The sequence below is a fragment of the Nicotiana sylvestris genome, chromosome 11 (assembly GCF_000393655.2).
Source record: "Nicotiana sylvestris chromosome 11, ASM39365v2, whole genome shotgun sequence".
In the NCBI taxonomy this organism is placed as follows: Eukaryota; Viridiplantae; Streptophyta; class Magnoliopsida; order Solanales; family Solanaceae; genus Nicotiana; species Nicotiana sylvestris.
Genome location: NC_091067.1, coordinates 115,929,493 through 115,956,016, shown reverse-complemented (window position 1 = coordinate 115,956,016; position 26,524 = coordinate 115,929,493). Strand labels below are relative to the sequence as shown.

The 26,524-nt window shown below is 41.0% G+C and overlaps 1 protein-coding gene across 1 annotated transcript; it reads left to right on the top strand.

Annotated features, from left to right (window-relative positions):
• Positions 1–18,132: 18,132 nt before the first annotated feature.
• On the top strand, positions 18,133–26,097 carry LOC104237165 (FAD-linked sulfhydryl oxidase ERV1). Its single transcript, XM_009791260.2, has 6 exons — positions 18,133–18,469; positions 19,338–19,415; positions 19,891–19,938; positions 21,499–21,563; positions 25,166–25,243; positions 25,667–26,097. Exons 1-6 carry the CDS (start codon positions 18,257–18,259, stop codon positions 25,773–25,775), a joined length of 591 nt encoding a protein of 196 aa, XP_009789562.1. The 5' UTR covers positions 18,133–18,256; the 3' UTR covers positions 25,776–26,097.
• Positions 26,098–26,524: the final 427 nt, after the last annotated feature.

Genomic DNA, 26,524 nt, shown 5'->3' with positions numbered 1-26,524 from the left:
AATTTCTCGTGCCATTGTCTGGACCCTTCCACCATTTTTCGCAGTATCTTCTTGATATTCTTATTGGCTGCTTCGACTGCTCCATTCGCCTTGGGACGATATGGGGTGGAATTGCGGTGTGTAATCTTGAATTGTTGGCATACCTCTCTCATCAAGCTGCTATTAAGATTCGCACCGTTATCCGTGATGATCACTTTTGGGATCCCAAATCTGCAGATGATATGGGAGTGAACAAAGTCCACCACTGCCTTCTTGGTTACTGATTTGAAGGTTTTAGCCTCAACCCATTTGGTGAAGTAATCAATGGTCACTAGAATGAACCTATGACCGTTGGATGCTGCCGGCTCGATGGGCCCAATGACATCCATGCCCCATGCCACAAACGGCCAGGGTGCTGACATCGTATGTAACTCTGTTGGCGGAGAATGAATCAAATCTCCATGTATCTGGCACTGATGGCATTTCCTCACGAAAGTGATACAGTCGTGTTCCATGGTGAGCCAATAACACCCTGTTCGAAGGATCTTTCTTGCCAATACATATCCGCTCATGTGTGGCCCACAAACTCCAGCATGTACCTCTGCCATAACCGTCGTTGCTTGCCCGGCATCTATGCATCTCAACAATCCCAAATCCGGGGTTCTTTTGTACAATACTCCTCCACTGAGGAAGAAGCCATTCGACAAACGCCTAAGGGCTCTTTTTTGGTCTCCAGAGGCATGTTCTGGGTATATTCCCATTCTGAGGTATTCCTTAATATCATGGAACCAGGGTTCGCCATCTGCTTCTTCTTCTATGGCATTGCAGTAGGCGTGCTGATCACGGACCTGGATGTGTAGAGGATCAACATACATTTTGTCAGGGTGGTGCAGCATTGATGCTAAGGTGGCCAAAGCATCTGCAACCTCATTGTGAACTCTCGGAATGTGTTTGAATTTCACTGATCGAAATTGCTTGCTCAGATCATGCAAGCATTGTCGGTATGGTATGAGCTTTAGATCTCGTGTTTCCCATTCCCCCTGAATTTGATGTACCAAGAGGTCCGAGTCTCCCAAGACCAAGACGTCTTGGACATCCATGTCAGCAGCCAGGCGCAGACCCAGAATGCAAGCCTCATATTCGGCCATATTGTTGGTGCAATAGAAGCGTAGTTGAGCCGTAACAGGATAATGCCGTCCTGTTTCAGAAATGAGTACTGCTCCTATTCCAACCCCTTTTGCGTTTGCAGCTCCATCGAAGAAAAGCTTCCAACCCGGTTCCTCAGGTAATTCCAACTCATTCGTATGCATCACCTCTTCGTCAGGAAAATACGTTCTTAAAGGCTCGTATTTTTCATCAACGGGATTCTCTGCCAAATGGTCTGCCAGTGCCTGGGCTTTCATGGCCGTCCTCGTTACGTAGATGATATCAAACTCTGTGAGCAGAATTTGCCACTTTGCCAACCTTCCCGTGGGCATAGGTTTCTGAAAGATATACTTCAATGGGTCCAAGCGGGATATGAGATAAGTAGTATATGAAGACAGGTAGTGCTTCAACTTCTGAGCTACCCAAGTTAGGGCGCAGCATGTTTTCTCGAGTTGAGTGTACTTGACCTCATGTACTGTGAATTTCTTGCTAAGATAGTAGATGGCCTGCTCCTTCCTTCCTGTGTCATCATGTTGCCCCAGTACACAACCAAATGAATTTTCCAAGACCGTCAGGTAAAGGATTAGGGGTTTCCCGGGCTTAGGCAGGACCAATACGGGTGGATTAGACAGATACCCTTTGATTTGGTCGAAGGCCTCCTGACACTCTGCTGTCCAACCTACCGCAGCATCCTTTCTTAGCAGCCGAAATATGGGCTCACAAGTTGCTGTGAGTTGAGCGATGAACCTGCTGATATAATTGAGTCTACCCAGCAAACTCATTACCTCTGTTTTGTTCCTTGGTGGTGGCAAATCTCGGATGGATTCAATTTTGGATGGATCTAGCTCAATCCCCCGCCGACTGACGATGAATCCTAGCAACTTTCCTGAGGGAACCCCGAATGCGCATTTGGCCGGGTTAAGCTTGATATCATACCTCCGGAGTCTTTGGAAAAATCTCCTTAGGTCTGCTATATGGTCCTCCTGACGCCAAGATTTGATGATCACATCATCGACGTACACCTCAATCTCCTTATGTATCATGTCATGAAACACCGCAGTCATTGCTCGCATGTATGTTGCCCGGCGTTCTTTAATCCGAACGGCATTACCCGATAGCAGTAGGTTCCCCATGGCGTAATAAACGCTGTCTTCTCAGCATCCTCCTCGTCCATTAGGATCTGATGATAACCCGCATAACAATCCACAAAGGATCCGATCTCGCGCCCAGCGCAATTGTCGATCAGGATATGAATGTTGGGTAGCGGAAAATTGTCCTTGGGACTTGCTTTGTTGAGGTTGCGGTAGTCAACGCACACCCTGATTTTTCCATCCTTCTTTGGGACTGGTACCACATTGGCCAACCACTCGGGATATCGAGTGACCCGAATGACCTTCGCTTGTAACTGCTTAATCACTTCTTCCTTGATCTTTACACTCATTTCTGTTTTAAATTTCCTTAGTTTTTGCTTGACCGGAGGGTATGCCGGGTCAGTGGGTAATTTGTGAACCACTAAATTGGTGCTTAATCCAGGCATATCATCATATGACCAGGCAAAAACATCTTTGAATTCCCTGAGAGTTTTGATCAATTCTGTTCTGACATTCGGCTCAATGTGGATGCTAATTTTGGTCTCTTGGACGTTATCAGCGTCTCCTAGATTCACAGCCTCGGTGTCATTTAAGTTAGGCTTGGGTTTCTCTTCAAATTGGCACAGCTCTCTGTTTATTTCTTCGAAGGCTTCACCTTCGTCACATTCAGATTCATCGTCACAAACGACCTTTTGCATCATTGAGTCGGTTTCAGATTGATTTATTAGACTAGGTCGAAGATCCGCTGTGCACGCCATGTCATTAGAACCAGTAAAAAGAGAACTGTTCAGAAAGAAAAAGAACAAGACAAAAATTAAAATGAGACAAAAGAAAAGAACTTTATTAAATTTGCGGGATAAAAAGGGTTCACACTTTTACAAAAACGAAAGTAAAATTTGGATTACACCCTTGAATAATCCGATCAAACAAACAAACAAACAAAACATTAATCAAAGCCTACTACCAAGACTCCCCTCGGACAGGAAGAGGAGTAACCGTCCAATTGTTGGTCTTGGCCTCAGGCCCCACAAATTGTATCTCTGCTCTGCTGGAACCCTCTCCAGCTTCCACCATACTGACATCCGCGAATAGTCTCTCAAAACTCTGATTCAGGTCTTCACTTATGCCGATCAAAGGTCCTCGAATCTTTGGGATCGCTGACCCCTTGGCACTAGCTTTAACAAAAGACCTTGAGAGGCGTGGCACTGGTTTAGGCAGAGACCAGACCCTCTTCTTCATTTTTCGCGCTTGCTTCCTGTCTGCTGCGGTTGGTTTGAACCCCAACCCGAAAGTTTCCAGATTCTTAGGAAGGGAGACAGGTTGGACTATCCCTTGAAGTTCAACTCCCAGGCCTTTTCCCGGCACAAATCCATTACCCAGCATTTCTGATACCATCATGACTGTTGCGGCAGCTACCCTAGGGTGCGGGATGATTTCTCCTTCAGAAATTTTGTTGGCCGACCCTGTATCGAGAATCTGGTAGACCCAAGGACCTTTGTCATCAGTGGTCTCTATGAAAGGCACAAGGGTTCCGCCCATGGTGCATGTTGTATCCTCGCCGTGCAACACGACCTCTTGTATTTCCCATTCGAACTTCACTATCTGATGTAGGGTGGAAGGCACCGCTTTAGCTGCATGAATCCAGGGTCGTCCTAACAGCAAGTTGTAAGATACCGTGGCGTCCAACACCTGGAATTCCATGGTAAACAAGACCGGGCCAATGGTTAGTTCAAGTACAACATCCCCCGCAGTGGCCGTTCCGTTTCCGTCAAACCCCCGGACACAGATGCTATTCTCCCGGATTCTTCCACGGTCAATCTTTAACTGGTCCAGGGTGGATAATGGACAAATATTGGCGCTTGAGCCGTTATCCACCAATACTCGAGTTACCACCGAGTCTTCACATTTGACAGCTAGGTATAGAGCTTTGTTATGCTCCGTACCTTCCACCGGCAGGTCATCATCTGAGAATGTTACCCTGTTCACCTCGAAAATCTTGCTGGCGATGGTTTCCAGGTGGTTTACAGAAATCTCACTGGGTACATGGGCCTCGTTCAATATCTTTAACAGGGCCCGACGATGTTCCTCGGAATGGAGGAGTAATGACAATAGTGAGATCTGGGCAGGTGTTTTTCTCAGCTGCTCAACCACAGAATAGTCTTGTACTTTCATCTTCCTCAGGAATTCTTCAGCCTCTTCTTCTGACACTGGCTTCTTGGTTGCCACTGGGTTGGTTTTTCTTAACTCCACCGGAGCAAAACATCGACCTGATCGAGTCAGCCCTTGCGCTTCACAACTGACTTCTTCCACCTGTTTTCCTTGGTACGTCACCACTGCCTTTTCATATTTCCAGGGCACAGCCCTGCTGTCAATCATCGGCAGTTGGACCACCGGCTTTATGGTCACCCGTTCTCTACATACCCCTTTCAACATGACTGCCGGTGTGGGCAGGATCCCTGGTATTACCAACTTGCTTGGCTCGGGTTTGCTTGCTATGATGGACGGGCTCTTCCCCAATATCACTACCGGCTTGACGCCTTCTCCCTGCGACTGTACACTTGTTCCTCCACTGGTTAAGACTTCTTTCGGGGCGGCTTGGATCATCATCACTGTTTGTGAGGGTTTTCTTAATTCTCCTCCCTCACACACCAACTCAATCATGTGAGTTTCGTGGTGCGCTGGCAGTGGGTTTTGGTTGATGTTAGGAGCCTCTGGTGTCTGGACCTCGATCTTATTGGTGTCAATAAGATCCTGTATGGCATGCCTTAACTTCCAGCACTTCTCGGTATCGTGCCCGAGCATCCCTGAACAGTATTCACAACTGATTGAACGATCCAAATTCTGAGGCGGGGGATTTGGTTCCCGAGTATGGACAGGACTAACCAAACCCAATTGCCGCAGCTTGTGGAACACAGCGGTGTAGGTTTCTCCCAGTTCGGTGAAGGTTCTTTGCTTCCGCAACCTGTCATTCCTAGCATCTGGATTTCCCCGGAAACCTGCCCCTGAAGGGTTTCTATATGCCCTTGGTGGAGGGTAGGTGTTTTGTGGTGGTGCATATATGTTCTGGGGAGCCGGTGCGCGCCATTGTGGGCGAACCGGAGGCTGAGTGTATACCTGGGCTTGGTGTACGGAACAATGTGGTTCTCGAGGTGGATAGAAATTTTGTGGTGGGTTGTATGGGTAGTTTGACCTGTGAGGCCTGGGTTGGTTGTAGTGCGGCCTGCCAGCCCTGGACCAACTGCCTGCCTCGATCGTGGCAACCTCTTCTTTCTTTCTTCTCAGCGCACCTCCCGTGCCGCTTTGAATAGCCTGGGTTGTGGCCTTGAGTGCCGAATAGTTCAAGATCTTGTCCGACCTCAAACCTTCTTCTATCATGACCCCTATTTTGACCACCTCGTTGAAAGATTTTCCAACCGTTGTCACCAAGTGACCAAAGTAGGTTGGATCCAATGTCTGCAAAAAATAGTCCACCATCTCTCCCTCTCTCATGGGAGGATCGACTCTAGCTGCTTGTTCTCTCCAGCGGAACCCGAACTCGCGAAAACTTTCCCCGGGTTTCTTCCCAGTTCTCAATAACGTGAGACGGTCAGGGACTATCTCCAGGTTGTACTGGAAATGACCTGCAAAAGCCTGCGCCAGATCATCCCACGTGTACCACCTGCTGAAATCTTGCCTGGTATACCATTCCAGTGCAGATCCACTCAGACTTTGGCCGAAATAAGCTATCAAAAGCTCATCCTTGCCTCCTGCCCCTCTCATTTTGCTACAGAATCCCCGCAAATGTGCCATGGGATCACCGTGCCCTTCATATAAATCAAACTTGGGCATCTTGAACCCAGCCGGGAGTTGGACATCTGGGAAAGGGCACAGATCTTTGTATGCCACGCTGACTTGATTGCCCAGCCCGTGCAAGTTCCTGAAGGATTGCTCCAGGCTTTTGAACTTTCTCAACACTTCATCCTGTTCAGGGGCCTTAACCGGCTTTTCAATCTCTGCCGGTACTTCCAAATGTGGATTGTAAGCCTGTGGTTCGGGTGCATGGAATGTAGGCTCAGGGGGATAGTATTGGGTATCGTGAGCCTGAAACAATGGCTCACTGGTCGTTCGCTGCAAAGGGGCTGATGCAGGTCCCACAAAAATGGGAATGTTGGGTGTTGGGAGAGGTTGATGGGGTGGTGGAGCTTGGGAATCATGAGGGCTTCTTTCTTGATGATAGAGGGGATTTGGGCGGCTTGTGGAAGGGCCAGAGTGAGGGTACTCCGGCATGTGTCCCAGTGTTTCAGGACTCTTTTGTGTTTTGGCTAGGGCTAGTTGCATTGCATTCATTTCTAGTCCCATCCTTTCAATCTTTTCCATCGCTTCTTTTAACAACTGGCTCATCGGCCTTTCTTCTTCATTGCTATTCTCCGAAGTAGTCATGCTTGATGCTATCGGTCCTTTGGATCTGGTTTGGTATGAATGTGTTGCCAGAATTCTTTAACAACTAACTGTCTGGTATCAGACAACAACAAACTTTGTTAGTGTTAGAGCTTAACAGATTTGATCATAACACATAGAGGATGCAATGCACCTAGGCAGTTAACCGTTTCTACATGCTTTGCTTCAAACAACATGCGTCATCCCGGTTTGCTCATTCGTCTCTTTAAAGTATTTTGCGAAACCCTGCGTTTTATTTTATTTACATTTTCTTTTCTTTATTTATTAAAAGCGGTCGAATCTTATGGGGATTGCCTACGTATCACGTCCCCGCGTGAATCAGACCAGGCGTAGTTCTGCCTTAAAGTAAAGAAACACACAATTCTTGTGAAATCATTAAATTCATTCTCAAAATTTTGCTATTACAAATTACTTCAAGCAAGGAATAGCAATAGTACAGACTCCACAGTTCTTAACCCGTTTTGACTAAAAGAAAGGAAAACAACATATGGAAAAGCGACAAAGCCAAATAAACAGGACTCAACCAAAGATTAATTTTCCAACTTAGGGACCCGCGAGGCATCATTCGGCCTTTCCGCGGCCCTTAGGTGTGAGGTCCCTCTGCAGGTTTTTCAGCTCATTCATGATTCGGTGGACGCAACCCATGATGGAAACAAGGAGGGTCTTTCGAGGCTTTTGCTCGCATGCCAGGCATCTCATGTAGATGTAATGCCCAATCTCGTCGATCTTTCCCCGAATGTTGTCCCTTTCCGCGAACAACTGCCTTATCTGTCGGTTCTTCAATCCTAGTGTTTGTGCATTGCTGGCAAGCTGGTCCTGGAACATCTCCATTTGCCTTTCCATTCTGGTCATTGCCTCGTAACATCGCCTTCTGTCGGCTTGGGCATCTCGTGTTTGCTTGAAGATCCTCTCTTGAAGAGAGGCATTCGTTTCCCTTAATGTCCCGATGCTCAGTTCATAATCCCTTATGACTTCGTTGCAGGCGCTGCCTCCGAGCTATCGCACCCTTTGCCCACTTGGTCCGCAATCTTGCTGTGCTGGCCTTGGCTCTTTCCAAATCTTCCTGGCATTCCGCAACCTGATCCTTTAACCCTGCTATCAATCTTTTATCTGCCCGGCTTCTCAGCTGGCTATTAGCCTCTTTTTTCATTCTCCGGATCTGAGCTTTGAGGATTTCACCTTCTCTGATTAATCTGTTCTTTTCTCCCTTGTGGGCGGCAGACTGTAATTGGCACTCAAACCTCATATCCTGAACTTGTTGCTTCAGTTTGCCTGCTTCGGCAAGATATTCCCGCTCTTTGGCCAACCAGCCCCACTGCTCTTGTGAAGATTTGGCAAATTCTTGCAGGTGAGGTCTTTTGGTCGGTCTTCCAGATGATGTCTCCCCTTTGTACCAGGCCTGATACCCGGGCGAAACTTCCCCTTTTGCCCGATTCATTACACAAGTATTTGCTTCTAAGTATTGACATTGGCTCCAAATTTGACGCACCCTTGCTTCGGGAAACTGGCCGTCGGGACTGATCTCGATCACCTGGGTGCTTAGATCCTCATCTTTCGGCACTATCTGATACCTCCCCAGTTGCCTTAAAACCCGATGCGGCGCGTATGGTTGAATGCTCTTGAGTCCCATTAAGAGAAAATGGGGTCTGGCTGCTGGCATGTATATGACCTCGTCGATCGGTAACCATCCTAGCGCCCACTGTATTTGACTGGCGTTGAGGGTATGGAAATATGAGGTCCATGCTGTGACTCCTTCTGGTAGGTAGGTTTCATTAACTCTGGTATAGAACTCCTCTATGCAGGTCTTTCCAGCGGATCCATGGCTCAGAAACTGGGCTCGGTGACATAGGTGTTCGGTCATCCACATTTGCAACAACAAATTGCAACCCTCGAAAAAGCTTCCTCCGGCTTTGCAAGATGTGAGAGCCCGGAACATATCAGATACTATCATGGGCGCCAACGTACTATCACTCTGTGTGAGCAACGTACTGACGACCCCTGCTATCTTTATGTCAATATTCCCGTCTTTTCTTGGGAATACTAGTAGTCCTAAGAAAGTTATCATGAAAGCAATCCGTCTATGTTCTTCCCACTTTTGGCGATTACCTTTGCTGCACAACTGGTTTTCTGGCTTGTCGAATCCTCCTATGTGACCATATCTTTGATATATGAAACTCATGCTGCAAAAACCTTTTGCCAAGTCAGGGTTATGAATTGTTCTGACTATCTTTAAGGAGTCCAGAAACCGGTGTATTGCTACAGCTCTTGGAGCAATCAGATATTTGTGCCTCAAAGGAGTCTCAGCGCTGCCGATATACCCTGCTATTTCTTCTAAAGTTGGGGTAAGTTCAAAATCTGAGAAACGGAAGACATTGTGCGCAGGATCCCAGTGGGGAACTAGTGCCCTTATGATATCTCCTCGTGGCCTGATATCCAACAAACTCGTGAGGCCTTTCAGATACTTCTTGATTTCGTCATGCCCTTCTTTGCCTAAATCATTCCACCAGAGCCGCAATTGGAGGGGGATTTTACTCATGATTGAAAAGGGTTCATTCGGAGTCGTGCTCATTCTGCACATTTATTAATAAGATTTTAACAAACGACACTTATTCTGATAAAAACAAAAATATATGCGATTTTTTGAATTTTGAATTTTCGTATATATATAAAAAAAACTTTCTAAAGAAGTCAATAACGGAAAATATTTTTTGATTTTTGTTTCGAAAACTGGGAGCCTAAAAGAACTCTCTAGACCTTTGGCAAGACAAATACTTTTGCAACAAATAAAGATATATATACATTTTTTGAAGTAAAGAAAGACTTTTTGAATTTTTCCTATATATATATATATATACACATATTTGCAACAGATAATAGAAGTAAAGGCAAAATAAGACTCCCTTTTTTTTTTTTAAATTTTTTATTTTTATGGCAAGACAAACTATATATTTCTATTTATATTTTATTTTTGAAAAAAAAACAAAACAGAACAATGACTTTTCAAAATTTCGGCAGGGTTTTGACAGTATTTGTTTTTTTTTCAAAAATAATCAATCAATTCCCTAACCGTTATTTCTTTTTTTTCACAATTTTCCAAATATTCAAACACCGGTCGGCATGCGGGCATGAGACAAATAAATGCACGGAAAACAATAGGATGCATCAGAATGGTCTTTTCATATCAGGTCGCTAGTCCTAGACGGACCCAACCCCTGTGTTGAGTCCCCTAAGTCATATGCAACATGATGCAAATAAGCGTTCCTACTAGGGATCCGGCATGAAGTCACGTTATTCTATGTTCAAAACCTGGGTCGGTGTTCTAGACAGTGTACCCGAGCGGACAACTCGAGTTGAGGAAGGAGCTCCTTTCCGGGAACCAAAAGGCCAGCCGGCTTAGAAACTTTCCGAGCCTCTTTTATTTAGGGTATGACACTAACAGAATAGGGAGTCTCAACCAGTGAGCACATCCCCGGAGGTAAGAAGAGAAAGGTTTCGGCACAGTTTATATACAGTTCAAATAATATCAAAGCGGTAAAAGCAGCATTTAGCACATTAGGCTCAGAACATGTAATAATCAGATAATAAATAAAGCCAAATAATAACAATTATTCTAAGCTCGAATTCTTAACCCTGAACCAGTGGTTCTGGGTCAAAAGGATCCCCAGCAGAGTCGCCAGAGCTGTCACACCTCCTTTTTACGCACCCGCGAGGGCGCAGGGGAGTTTTTCCAATTAAAGGACAATCGAAACGGGATTGGTTTAATTATTTCAGAGTCGCCACTTGGGAGATTTAGGGTGTCCCAAGTCACCAATTTTTAATCCCGAATCGAGGAAAATAATGACTCCATATTACAGTCTGCGTACCAGAAATCCGGATAAGGAATTCTGTTAACCCGGGAGAAGGTGTTAGGCATTCCCGAGTTCCGTGGGTCTAGCACGGTCGCTCAACTGTTATATTCGGCTTGATTATCTGATTTTATACAAGTGTGAACTTATGTGCAAAATTTAACTTTTAACCGCTTTTATCATTTCACTGTTTTTATCAGGAATTGCAACGTCGTGAAAACATATCTCGAACCACGTTACATCAATGCACCCATGGTTGTTGACATATGTCGACTCAGTTGAGATTTGGATTTGGGTCACATAAATGTGCACCCGAATTAAGGAGAATAAATTATTAAGACGTGCCTAAAGCAACTAGCGTATTGTTGTTTTGGGTAAGGCCGAAAAATTCGCTAAATGGCCTGTCCCGAATTCTAAGTGTTTTAATGTATATACAGTTAGAGGGCCCCGCAGCTGTGTATATTTTTATTTGACGAGGCTCGTCTCGTTCTACTTTTAAAAGGAATTCGCGACGTCATGGATATGCCTCTCGGATCACGTCACAATCAATGTACCCGTGATTAGAAATACATTTCGAATCCGTCGAGATTTGGATTTGGGTCACATAAATGTGCACCCGAGTTTAAGAAGGTAAGGTTTATTAAAGCGTATCCTAAAGAGACTAACGTGTTGTTATTTTAGGAGGGTTGTGAGATTTGCTAAGCAACCCGTCCTGGAAACTAAATGCTTCAATAATATACATTTAACAAGGGCCCCGCATCTGCGCGTTTTGTTTGTTTTCATCGAGGCTCATCTCGTTCTTATTTTTAAAAAAAGATATCCTATAGCAACTATGTTTCTTGTCGTGTTTGTCTCTATCAATCGAAAGCCGTAGATAGTCCTAATTAATTAATGCTTGCAAGTTATTTATAACAGAATTCGGAAATGCTTAAAATCAGGGACGAGGCTGCGTGCACAGTCAGTCGAATAAATAATCATGGGCCCAAATCCAACCCATGCGTGATGGGCCAAACCTGGGCCACTGCTTGCTCGAAGCAGGCCTGCTTGGCCTGTTTTGACCTGAACTCGACCTTCACGGGGTTAATGTTACAAATTTTATGTTCTTTGTCTTAACAGGTAGTTTATTAGTTATATGAGACCATTAATCAGAAAAGGAAGAACTTAACCCCCTTGTGTACAGTCTTCATGTTTGGCATACGTTACAGCATATATGGCAAAGTAAACTAAATCTGAGATGCAAACTACTTCATTGAGACCACTTTTATCTAACAGCATACATATACAATTATCATTCGATACCCTACATTGACATCAACTAGGCCTGCAAGCTAACTTCAGTATCCCAAAATATGAGCTATTAGACATTACATGACATTCAACACAACAGTACATATATATAAACAACATCTGCAGATCTTCTCTTTTATACTCATTGCTCAAACTTTCGAGTTACATTGGTAGTGTAATTGTGTACCTGGTATAGAGGACAAAGAAGAAAGGAATGATCAGCTGGGCAGTATGCAGTAAACACAGCAACAACAGATACACAGCAACAGCACAGCAACAAACCAACAACCAAATGTTTTCCACAATCCACGAACAACCAACAATAATTCCCAGAACAAAAGAAACCAGCAAATAGTCGAGTGCCAAACCAGTAATTCCAGACGAAGAGTAATGAAACACCAGAAGTAAAAGAGTGTTTCAATGCAGCAAATACCAACAGTTCAGCAACCAACAAACAGCTCAGTCAATGCAGACGACAGAACTTGGCCAAGGCAGCTTGACCAATATGAATTCTTATTCAACTTTCAGATGGTGTTTGGTTACAATCTATTTGGAAACTAACTTATGTTTTTCAGCTTTCTTTAAACTCAGTAAACCTTTCTTCAGACTAAAAGTTTCAGCTTTAAGACTAACAATTCCAGCCTTTTTTCTCTTTTTCTGAAGACTAAAAAGTCCAGCCCTGTTTTTGTTTTCCAATGGCCTATTTATAAGCCAAAATGACCTAGTGTAGTTAAGCTGCCTCCCCTGCCAATTGGCAGAATACCCATACCCTTTAAGCCCATGCCTAAGCATCTTTGGTGCCAGCCCCTTTGTTCCCCACGCTTGGTTTTTGTTTAATCAAGAGTTATGGGCATCATTTTATTATTCATTTTAAGCCCCATACTCTTGTGTCTTGTTCCCCATTGGTATTAGTTTAATCCCAAATTAGTGCCCTACTTGTCAGTTTATTTAAACTAATCTTTTTGTCCTTTTTAACACCCCAGAATACCCTTGTTAACCCTTGATTATTACTGCCCTGCCTATTGCAGCATCAGGGCATTCTTGAACTGATGAAAGTTCAAATTCAAGACTGCCTGGACTGAAACTTTTTAGTCAGTTTTTACAATGCAAACAAACCATTTCAAACAATGCTGGGGCATTCAGTCAGTGGCAAAGTTCAATTAGTCATGCGACATTATTAGCTCATTCGATTTATTAGTTATGGAAAACTAATCGACGACATTTATCGAGTCGACTATACTAATTATAACAGGTAATAATCAGTCGCTCATATAAACTATACGTTCAGGGACCTAAAGGGCATCAGACAATTTTTGTTCAATTACTGGGGCCTATATGAGTTAACTTATCTGACGATTAAACTAATCGACGATCATGTTTATCACAGAGTACATTCAGAACACACACATAGAAAATCAATCGACCAAATAAAGGGTCTTTGCTAGAGATGGAAGAAAACAGACAAAGTAACAGACCAAAACAAATAACCACAACAACAAATCATGCTGACAACTTAATTAGAACTAAACAAAGAGAAAAGGAAACTTACCGAAAAAGTTTGAAATCAAAACGGACCCAAATCAGACTCAACTTCGAACTCTTGAGGCCGAACAAACTTTAATCAGGGTGTTCTCACATGAGAACACCTTGACTAAGGTCTATTAGACCTCAAACCCTTGTCAAGACCGGCCGGATTCCCCAGGTGCATGTGTTCTAAGGTCTGGCTTTTCCAGATCTGGATTTTTAAGAGTTGTGGGTAGATTCGGACCAAACCAAGCTTGATTTGGTCACGAGGAAGGTCAGGGGAGTGTCTGGTATGAAGATGGGGTAATTTGGTATAGGTCCGGGTTCGACTCAAATCTTCAAACGAAGATTCGAGACGAAGGAAAGTGATTCGAGGCTAGGGAGTAACAGATCCATGTTCAGGAGAGTGAGGGGGTCTTAGGGTGTTCATGAGGTGGCCACCGGCGTTCGTGCCGCCGGCTTTAATGGCGAGGGAGACTAGGGCGGCTTGCTAGGGTTTGGGGTTTCAGGTTTGATCTTGGGGACGAAGGGATGGGGTGCTGGTATAGGGGGCGTGGGGGTATGATAGGAGGTTTATATACGGGGAGGTTGATTGGATCTGAGCCGTTAGATCAGATGATCTCAACGGCTTGGATCTGATGGTGAAAAATGAGACGGGGTCGTTTGGTAGTTAAACGGGGTCGTTTGGTTTAAGTGAGGGGTTGGATCGGATTGGTTCCTGGGTCGGGTTTTGAAACGGGTTACTGAAAGGGGTCCTGAGCCGTTAGATCGACCTGTACAGACGGCTCAGATCAAACGCCTTTATACGGCATCGTTTGGGAGGTTTGCCTGAGGCCTGGTTCGGACTGGGTCTGAATGCTGGTTTTGGGCCCTTTTTTTGTTTCAATTTCTGGGCCCAAACCGATTTTAATCCCCCTTTTTTTTGTTTTCTAATTTCATTTTCTTTTAAAACAAAAAAAATAACAAATAATAAAAATAATGAAATTAAAACTAAATAACAAGGCAACAAAATATTTAAGTAAATAGACCTAGAACGAACGATGCACATATATATGTTTTGAATTTTCTTTTAATGACACACATTTTTGTATTTTGTTTGATAATGATTAAATGCAAAATGGACAGACCCTCAAAAGACTAACAATACATGTCATGAAAAATTTGTACCGCGGGGTCACTTGTCACTATTTTTATATTTTGTTTTCCTTTTGGAGTGATTGCTCGTGAAGCAAAAATCACGTGCTTACACTCGGAGGTAGTGACATTAAAGTTATATCCGCCGAACCGTGCCTTTAAACTTTTGTCATCATCTCGTGACTCTTGTCTGTTTCGATCATTTCTGAATTTCGATGAAGAACCAGAGTCCCTATTCCTCGATTTTTGATCATATTGCTGGCTATCTTGTTTTGACCGTGGGTCTTTTCCTATAGGTCCCATATATGGATCGTACCTGTTTTTACCTGATCTTTTTTCGGTTTCTGATCTTCTGGAACCACCCCTTTCTTCATGATGAAACTTAGGTACGGTATCTTCTTCAATTTGCAGCTTCGTACTATACCTGTTGTAAACATCATTCCACGTGGTTGCACGGAATTCTCGAAGGCTTTCTTTGAGTCTTCTCGTGGCTTCAGAACTGTTGTCATTTAAATTACTTGCAAAAGCTATTGCAGCCCAGTTGTCAGGCACACGGGGTAGAGTCATTCTTTCACGCTGGAATCTATCAACAAAGTCTCTGAGCAACTCTGAATCTCCTTGTTTGATTTTGAAAATATCTTCCATTCTTTTCTCAACCTTTTGTGCTCCCGAATGTGCTTTAATAAAAGAATCTGCAAGCTCAGCAAAAGAATTTATAGAATTTTCAGATAAAAGAGAATACCAGGTTAATGCACCCTTGGTGAGTGTTTCTCCAAATTTCTTGACCAGTACTGATTCAATTTCTTGTTTGGTCAAGTCGTTGCCTTTTACGCCTGTTGTAAATGCAGTCACGTGGTCATGTAGGTCTGTAGTACCATCATATTTCGGGATGTCAGGCATTTTGAACTTTTTCGGAATTGGAAGGGGAGCAACACTTGGCTTCCAAGGTTTTTGTGAGTATTTGTCCATGTCAACTCCTTTTATTACAGGCGGAACTCCAGGGATTTGCTCAATACATTCATTTTGTTCCTTAATCTGTTTCTGCAAGGTTAGTACTAAATTTTGCAAATAGGAATTATTTGAATTACCTGGTTCCCCTTCCTGTGGTTCACTGGTGGTTCCTCCATTTCCAGAATTAACAAGACCAGAACGGGGATTCTCCAATGTATTATTATTAGGAGTTGGTGTGGGTGGTGCAGCAGGCAATCGACTAACTAGAGCCTGAAGAGCTTTGCCGACCTGTGCAACAATTAGCTTTTGTAAAGCTTCATTTGTACCACCTTCAAAGTGTTCAGATTGTTCTTGTTGATCAGCACGAGATTCAGGAGTGCCTTCACGAGATTGACGTGGTGAATTTTGAGGGGAGGGAACCACTTTAATGTTATGTAAATCTCCTTGATTTTGATGGATTTGATTTTCAGGGTTTCCCAAAGTGTTTTCATTGTTATTGTTGGTGTTGTTGTTTGACATGGTGATAACAATGGACAAGATGTAGCTTAAAAGAAAAAATTATCAGATTCCCGGTAACGGAACCAATTTGTTTAACCAAAAATCTGAGTCTTTGGTCAAAGCTAGAAAGAAATTCGGGTTACTGATAATCAGGAGACGAAAATAAAATATTTTTGAGAATGATGGTAAAGCAGTAAATAGTTTTGTATTTCAGTAAGATCTCAATAGTATTTCGTGTCCTTACAGATGTTGAGTCTTTCCCCTTTTATAGTTGATTCTAGGAGAAGATATAATGCCTTTGTCTTAATGAGGCAATTATGAGCAATAAATGATATTTAAAAGAAACGTTACACAATCATTTCTATTTAATTCAGATTCTCTAACGTATTTGACATTTAATGTTGTATTTAGACTCTTTTACGTCATCAGATTCGTATCTTCAACTTCTTCTGATCTTTGATCTTTAAACAACTCGAATATGTACGAGACTCGTACCTATTTTAGTAACGGTTCACACCTATGTTGCTTTCTTTTCCCCCTATCTGTTGTCGCCCGTGCCTCTTGGCTATTTATTGCGTTTTTGACCTTTTGATCAGTCCACGTGTCATGACACGTCATCTTCAATATTCAGACCCAGTTTTTTCCCAATACAGCTCGACCAATTTGAATGCGTATCAAATAGTACCATTGAGGATAAAGTGCTCCTGCCAAAAGATTTGTTATTCATACAACTCATACCCAAGACTTTTATATAATTAGTTCCGGAGTTAAATTTGAGTCCCGGGTATGACTTGTAAAAATAAAATTTGAAATGAGTTTATAAAATTGTAGTATAACTGAGACTGTAGTGTTTTTCATTCCTATGAAAGGGTAGGATAATTTGTTTCGGAATAACTAATTCGGGAATAATTAATCATGGAATAACTTATTTCTCAAGGGGTTGTCTGGTTGGAAAGAAGTTATCCTAGGATTAGGTATTTCACTTTTCCATGGGATAAAAAAATACCACAATTCCGGGATAACTAATTCCGGAATTAATTATATCGCGATTTTCTATCAACACAATATAGGATAAACTCTTCTTAAATTTAGTCTCGGAATTAATTATTCCTTATCCCTCGTATCAAACGGGCCCTTAAATGGGAGGAATACTCACTATCCTAAGGCCAATTAAACTTTTTTTGCCGCCACGAATGATTGCTAAGTACATAATAGGATCGGCAAAGGGCCAAATATACCCCTCTACTTTCAAATATTGTTTACTTGTACCCTTCGTTATACTATTGGGCTATCCATACCCCTACCGTCATACTTTGGAACAAAAATATTCCTATTTTGGATGGAGTGCCACGTGACAGCATCAGATTAAAATGACACATTTCTTTTTTTTTTACTCAACCCATTTTACAAAAAACCCACAACCCGAACCATATTTTCATTTTTCGGTTTTTTTTTAAAGAATTTTCTTTTTGTAAAACTTAAAAAAATGCAAAATATTTTCGTTTTTTTAAACTGAGTAGATACTGAAAAGATTTTGCAAAACAAATTGTAAAACCTGAAAAAATCATTTTTTTAACAAAATATTTTTTTTTTGTAAAAACTGTAAAAACATATTTGTAAAAACTAAAAAAAATTGTATTTTTTCAGTTTTTAACAAAATATTTTCGTTTTTGAAAAATGTTTTTTTTTCAATTTTTTTTAAAGATTTTCTTTTTTGTAAAAACTGAAAAAACAAATTTGTATAAACTGAATTATTTTTTGTAAAACAGAAAAAAAATATTTTCGTTTTTTAACAAAATATTTTCGTTTTTGAAAATATTTTTTTTTCATTTTTCAGTTTTTTAAAAGAATTTTGTTTTGTAAAAACTGGAAAAACAAATTTGTAAAAACAGAAAAAAATATTTTTTGTTTTTTAACAAAATATTTTCGTTTTTTAAAAACAAAAATTTAAAAAAAAATTGGAAAAAAATAAAAAATAGGGGTCGGGTTGTGGGTTTTTTTTAAACGGGTCGGGTAAAAAAATGGATCGTTTTAATCTGGTGTTGTCACGTGTCACTCCATTCAAAATAGGGGTATTTTTATTTTAAAGTATAACAGTTGGGATATAGATAACCCAATAGCATGACGGTAGGGGTATAGATAGTACAATGGTATAACAAGGGATATACGTAAACAATATTTGAAGGCAGAAAGGTATATTTAGCCGTTTGCCTGTAATAGGATAGTGTGTAGTGTGTAGTGTGTAGTGTGTAGTGTGTACTCTGTGTTATTGTCGCAAATTCCAAAAAGTTTGGGTAATAATAAAACGAATCACCGCGCGAAACGCTTTTGGAACATTCTCAATCAAAGACTCAACTCCTCCAAATGTCTGAAAATCCATTGCAGCTTCTGTTCAAAACATACGAGAAAGTATCAAACTCTATCCAAAGCCAGCTTGCTCATTTCATATCTGTCCCAAAACCTCCTTCATCTCATAATGATGACCACTCCTTCTCTTTGGTGCTCTCTTCATCTTCTTCCACGAATCTACCTCCTTCAAAATCTCCAACTTCTCAACATTCTGAATTGCCCAAGCAGGTAATTTTCCTTAAGGGCCTTTACTTATTTTGTAGCTTCGAGCTGTGTTTTAGGTGCTGCTGCACTTATTGAAGCACCGGAGGTACGTAGATAATGCCTAATAAGTGTTTGATGAAAGTTCTCACAGATAGTCTGAGCGTCTTTTTCTGTTATTGCCGTAAAAATATTTTTGGCTGTTGAGATAGGTTTGAGCTATACAAACCGAATGGATAATGATGCTAGATTATGTAAGTTTTCACCATATACTACTAAAGAAAAAAAGAAAGATTATTTTTTCGATCAAATGCATGAAGGGTTTTGAACTCCACCTATATGAAAAGTGTCGCCAGTTCCAACGCCGGATAATAAAAGCAGTGGCGCGAGCGTGAAAATAGCTAGTTATGATAAATTTTTTGTACTAATAGATTTGCCTACTTAAGTACGTGGGACATTGATGAAATGGAATTGGCTTGAATATAGCGGAATGGATACAGAGGATTCATATAGCTGATCTGAACTAGTTGGGAATTGAGGCTTAGTTGACGATCTCAATGCATGAGGGTGTTGAAGTTTCCTCCAACTGACAAAAGACTACATAACAAATACATTTCTGAGGAGTGTGGGTAGACAAGGGGCGAGTATTTATGCAGCAATTGATCATTGATCGTAAAATTTGGGAGTTGATGCATCAAAAAATATTTGTTTTAGGAATTTCTTCTGGGTCTCCCGTTCATTAAGCTCTTTGGCATTTAACTGTTTTGAAAGATCGGAAAATTTTAATTGCTCCTCATTCACCAGGAGAATGTTATCCAGTATATGTTGGTTTTCAATTGCTTGCTGGTTGTTTTTTCACACCGCAGTAAAAAAAATTATCAATCATCTTTCTCAGGAGAAAAATGCTGGCCCAGTGACTAAAGAAGATCTTGGAAGAGCTACTTGGACTTTTCTTCACACTCTTGGAGCTCAGGTCAAGTATCCACTTTTTCTATTGCAGAAGTTCTCTTTCTAGTTTCTACGCAGCTGTAAAAACCTTTCAGCAGAGAAAATTTAGTCTGGGTTGCTTAGGCATTTCGGTTGACAAGTTTTTTGAGAATTGTACAGCAATACGCGTTCATTAATAATATTGTTAGCACACAGTTAAGCAAGGTGAGAACACTTATTACCCCTAACTGTGTTATCATTACTGTGAATTGTTCTATTTTGATATTTAATTGTCTGGTTTTATTTTTGCTCTACTATTTTGTTATATATCTAGTCTACCCAATGCTCTTGATGGTTAATAAATTCGCATAAGGGCAGTTACAATAGTGTTCCAAAGGGTTCCTTATCCGCCTGGTTCTTTTTTTTTTTCTTGGTGCCCAAAAATAGATACATTTTATTTATTGAGTATTCTTGCTTGTCAACCTATATGATCAAAATAGCTCAATTTTATTTTTTTTCAGTATCCAGACAAGCCAACCAGACAACAAAAGAGGGATGTGAAAGAACTGGTATGGTACTCAGTCACCCTAAACTATTATTTTTCTTGATTTCAAAACTGTGAAGCTTAGAATCCCAACTGCTTCGTCATCAGATTCCAAAGAAATTTTTGAATATCTTCATGCAAAATAATAACATTTTGACCTTGTCTTCTCATGCTGTGGACATATCCAAAAGGATCTCTTCTCTTTCGAGAGCTCAACTGAAATTGATATGTCGGATTTCTGTTTGTCTGCATGTGAGGTACAAGGTGGGTGTGCATAAGAAATAATACAATCATTTGGGAAATTCTTGTGCCATTATAAGAGTGAGAGGTTTATGCAGTCCAGAGGATGGGAAGTATAGAAGTATAAATTTTGAAAGGGAGTAAACAATAGGTGCTCTATAAGATGGTGATGTGAATAAGTAATTTGAGAATGCTGCCGATTCCACTGACGCCACATTATTGCTTTTTTCCCTTGCATTGCATTTCATATATAACTTACCCTTATTGGGAAGTTTGGATTGCTCAATGTTGATTAGGAATTTTTCGTTCTAATTTTCTTATTGAATATGTCGCCTATTTAACATCTGTCTGAAACCTAAGAGTAGTCCCTACAATGCCAGATTTAAGTCTTGGGTGACTTATGGTTCTTACAAGTAGGAAAAACAAATAAAATTGAATTTTAGATAAAAGAAGGAAATAGAAAAATCGAAATCAACGAATGGTAAGTGCTTTAGGAACAGGAAAGCATGGAGTAGAGAAGCAGAAAACCGAACATGAAGAAAAAAGAAATAGATATTCCTGAAACTAACGATGCCACCATTCAAGGTACGTTCTAACTATCTTCACTCCAGCCCACTGTCTCTTGGCACTGTTCCCTCTTCACCTGCACCAGCCCGCTGTCCACTGCCCTTCTTTTGTCACCTGCTCCTATGTGCCCACCCCTATGACCCATTCTCAGACTAAAGCACCGTCAAAATCCTGAAATCCATCTTGCAGTCCGCTTTTTTACCCTCTCCCATTCCATCCCTTGGCTCAATTCACACCTCTACCTTCTCCCTCGTCCCACTGGGTCCCTGCTTGTCCTCGCTGTCCTCTCTCCCTTCAGCTACCCTCGGAAGTATGCACATCTCCAGCATCATCTCCCCTCTTCCCCCAAACAAAGCGGCATACTTGCAGCTGCCTTTTAACAGCCTTACTTTTATTATAGCGTTTGCGATTAAAATACAAAAACACCCCCTATATTAGATGGTTTTGTATATGTGATTGGACAGTGATGTTACATAGCCCAAGGATCTGCTTTAAAATATTGAGGGCTTATCTAGGGGTAGAGTAGTTACCCCTTATCACTAGTTCAAAATACTCGAACTTCCTTTCTGTTATGCTTTTCATAAGCAATGAGACAAAATTAAGGTGACCACCATATGGGAAGTGTTATACATCGATGTCCCCAATTTATAATGAGCTTTTCCATTATATACTACAAGGAATTTATGTTTTTACCATTCCGCAAGCAATAAGGATTTTGATTATAGAGAATGGTGCTTTTTGTGGAAACTAAAGGGATAGCTTTTCTTTTTGCTTGCAGATGGCAATATTATCTCGCATGTACCCTTGCAAAGAATGTGCAGATCACTTCAAAGAAGTTCTAAGGTACCTAGTTTATCAGCTTGCATGAGAGCAATAGGTACATTTTCTTTTTTCAGAATTTTCATTTTTAGATTCTAATCTACAACAAACAATGTCCCAGTTCCAAACAAATGGGGATTGGGTATACGAATCCTCATCGATCATGTTTCTTTTTATATTTTCTACTGGCAATTTAAAACTATAGGTATGCGATTGGCTTAATATTCTTATATATAGACCATCCGCATAAAAGTCAGTCGTTGTTGACATGTCAAATGAACCAATGATATAATGACACGTGTAATTTTGGGGAAAAATTGGCATCTGTAATTTAAAAGAGAATTACAATAATTAAAAAAAACCCAAAAACCAAAAAAAATAAAAAGAAAATAAAAGTCCTCAAATCTCCCCCTTTCACTTATCCAAAATAGTAGAAAGAATAGAGAAAACAAATGGAGCACATATCAAATTCTGGAAAGACAAATGGCTCAACAACATTACACTCATGGATGAATACCCTAGCATGTTCCAGATTGCATTGGACAAAGGCTCCTCCATAAATCCGAACAAAAGTGGCAATAATTGGGATGTTCATCTCAGAAGAGCAGTGCAAGATTGGGAAGTGGAAAACTTGATAGAATTGCTTGCCAGAGTGGAAAGGTTCAACATGAATGCAAGTACACCAGACACCATTTGTTGGGGGAGTAAGGGCACTTTCTCAGTGAAAGAATGTTATAGGGAGCTATGTTCTCAAAACCAAGTGATCGATGTGTGAGAATGCACGGGAGAAAAATCTATTATTAACAATGATACAATGAGCCCTGTATATAATGCATCTTCTACTCCTACTACATATGGGATTAGGACATATTCTATTCCTACTACATATGGGATAAGGACATATTCTACTCCTACTACATATCGGACTAGGACATATTCTACTCCTACTATATATAGATTAGGACTATATACACATAACTATCTAACACTCTCCCTCAAGCCGGTGCATACAAATCATATGTACCGAGCTTGTTACATATGTAACTAATAAGAGGACCAGTGAGGGACTTGGTGAAAATATCTGCAAACTGGTCATTCGACATACAAGGCCATGGACTCCCCTTGAGCAACAAAACCAGGTGGTTGCTGATAAACAGAAGTTGACCGAAAGGTCGCTGGTAAAATTTGAAAATAGTGAGATTAAGCCGAATTCCACACTACAAAATAGGTTCTAAAACACCAGCAAAAACACAGAAACTTTTCTGGAAATTACTATTTATGCCGGGAAATCACTGTTCATGCGGGGAAAAGGGCATTGTTCATGCCGGAAAAAATAAAAGTCGTCAGAATTTGTTGTAATTAATATGCGTAGGCTCGGAATCACCGGAGAAGTAAGTTGTCCTAAAGAAGTTTTGTCAAAAAGTGGCCGGAATGTCTCACACACACAGGAAAAGTTACTGTAGCTCGCTGGAACCCTAGTTCTGGCAGCGTGTTGAGGTACATGATGGACTTTTTGTCGTAGTGATTGACTGTTTCCGAACAAGATCGTAGTGTTGGTTTTTCGCACAACACTTATCGCTGAGGATATAACGCAAATCAATCTTGAGTCATCAACCGAAAAGACGCACGGTGACTGACTTTTCTGTTCCGATAAGACTGAAATTTCTGGGGTTTGATCGCACAAGGGTTTCGGATCTGATGGTGGTACTGGTTTATGCACAGTACCACTGTAACACTGATGAACCCTGGGAACAAGACAAAGTTGCCGAAAAATTGCACGTCGACGAGATCGTTCTTCCCGGATGTCGCTCGAATGACGCACAACGATAATTTTCTCACTGAAGCTCTGATACCATGTGAGAATGCATGGGAGAAAAATCTATTATTAACAATGATACAATGAGCCCTATATATAATACATCTTCTACTCCTACTACATATGGTATTAGGACATATTCTACTCCTACTACATATTGGACTAGGACATATTATACTCCTACTACATATGGGATTTAGGACTATATACACATAACTATTTAACACGATGCATGGTCATGGAAATTAATATGGAAAACTAAGCTGCCTATTAAAGTAATTTGCTTTGACTCGATTGTTCTCCATGAAGCTTGCTTGACACAAGACAATCTCAACAGGAGAGGCCTTCAGCTGGTCAATAGATGTTATATGTGCAGGGAGAATGTGGAAACAGTCAGCCATCTGTTTTTGCATTGCCCAGTGGCCACTGACCTTTGGAACATGTTTTATTATATTTTTGGCCTCAAATGGGTTATGCCACAAAACATAAAACAGGCACACCTGAGCTGGAGTCGATGGAGAGTTGATAAGACCATCAAGAAGATCTGGTTGATGATCCCTACAGCTATTTTTTGGTGTTTGTGGAATGAGAGGAATAGTAGATGCTTTGATGGGATCTCAACTCCAAATCACTCTCTCAAAGCTAGATGCCTACTCAATCTTTTTTGTTGGACTAAGTTAGCTACTGTAACTAGTTCTGCTCATCTTTTGGACTTTGTTAGCTCCCTTGTCTTAGATTGACATACTGTAAAGGGACTAGTTTTTCTTTCATTTTTGCACCTCAACTTTTGTAACTATGCATCTTCTTGATGCTTTTGTTAATATAACATCTTGCTTCATCAAAAAAAAAAAAAAAAAAAAAAAAAAAAAAACAGAGAAAGAGAAATGGGAAAAGAGAAAAGAAGAAGAAGAAAGCTTTGAGTACTCACCGTGAAGGAGTTTCAAATCACCAATAATAACTTACCTTGGTTAGTAGGATCATTTTTGAAGTACCAAATGTTCACTTAGAGCCAAGAACCTAACCCCTTTCTCAAAGTGCAAATCTGTCCTGAAATAGCTATATTTATGGTGCTGGGGTTCCATGCTCTGGCCATGCGGCAAATAGCCGTCGCATGGACTGTGATTGCACGGCCACCCTTTGGTAAAACAGCCATATCTTTTCGTACTGATCTACAACTGACAAACAGTTTGAAGTGTTGGAAATGCTTCAAGAGCTACAACTTTCGTCAAGGAACCTTGGTGAAATTTCTTATATATCAAGAGATATATATTTTTGAAGTTGGATACTATTTTCACTAAATTTCAGGCACCCCATGCAATGGGCATGCGGCACATCCCCTGGTTCCAGGATCTGGACGGTGACTTGCAATGCCCACTTGATGGAACCTTAGTCCATTGCGTCACCTCGCTTCTTGTCCAAATCTTTGTGAGTGTCTCATGCCCTGTCCAAATAGGAGACATGGCCTGGAACTTTCCACTGCGATTCATTTGCTTCCATTTTTCTTATTCCCTGATCCAAACCTCTTCCTATTGGTTCCTTAGGCATGTTCACATATCCCCAGCTCATTGTCACCCTCGTGTGAGCCCGCACGCCCTTTGAGATTAATTAAATCACACTGTAAACATGTAATTAGCTTGAATTAGATACGAAAAATTTACGGAGCTTTACAATCTCGATAGTCGGTGACGTCATTGGGCTAGAGTGCCTTTCTGTGATGTTATGACTTAGACTGCTGCCTTGAATGCTCGGAATACCTTAACGAGTTTCTTAGTGAATGTTGATGAACTTTGTTTCTCTTGTTATTTGACAGAGCAAATCCTGTACAAGCTGGATCTCAAGCTGAATTTTCACAATGGTTATGTTACATGCACAATGTGGTAAATAGAAGGTACTGCATTGTAAAGCTTTTTCTGTTTTCAGCTATGCATCTTTTACGTCAAGAAAGAGGACTTAAAACTCTTAAATATGATGTGAACACATTGGCCCCCAAACACTTTAACTTGAATCTTGTTAGTACAATCTTATTTGAAACTTCTCCTCTTTTAACCCTATATTCATGACCTTTTCTTCTCCGTTTTCTGATTAGTGAACTTGATAAATCCTCTTGATGTCCATTATAGAAAAAATTTCTGCAGTTAGAGTATGCGTCCAGTTTGTGACAGAACTAGTTTTCTTGATTGCTTCCCAATCTTGTCTTCAATGGGTCTTTTAAGTTGAAAGTTTTTTTCATCGGGTTAGTTCCTGCCTGCTTGAAGTTTGATATTTAATTTATTCCTGTATTTCTGAAGCGAATTCCAACTATTTTATACAGTTTGAACAAGCCTATATTTCCATGTGATCGAGTTGATGCACGATGGGGCAAGCTTGACTGTGAACAACGTGCATGTGATTTGCAAGGGACTGATAAATTTTGGCCATGAGGTACCGTGAAGCTCTTATATTAGGAACAGCATATACAGAAACCATAATCCAGAATTTGTTGTCTCATTCACACCATCAATCCAAGGAAACAAGATACAGATTTTGCTAGCTACACTTAAAGTGCATTCAGTTAGTATTATGTATCTTTCCATTGATGACTTGAAGTTGCAACCCTTTCTGAGGTGAAGCTCTGTTCACAGGGAATTGTATAGTTATTCTACAACGCAAAGTGGCATCTGTAACTATATTCTTGAGTGCTGATTATAAACCATTGAAAGCCTGGAACAAACTCCAGTTGTGTGAATGAACTTATTATGTTTTATTTGGAAGTGACAAGTTCTAATTGACCAAATGAGTTATAGGCCGTCGCCTACATCCAACTTGAGAAAGCACTTCCTAAGAGACGAATTTGCTAACTTAACCTGGTATATTGTCTCTTTTCGTCTTCTTGAGCCGAGGGTCTATCGGAAACAACCTCTCTATTCCCTCAGGATAGAGGTAAGGTCTGTCTATACACTACCCTCCCCAGACCCCACTTGTAGAATTTTACTGGGTCGTTATTGTTGTATAAGATCTAAAGAGCAATTTCAGCACCCAAACATCTTCTCAAATTGTTGACACCTCCCCAAGAGGGCAGGATTCTTTTCTTTATCATGTAAACAAGTATATCTTTGCAACCAGTAACATGTGCCCAGAAGAGTAGCAGTCCTAATTGCAATGTTTCTCCAAGAAGAATGTTATATTTGAT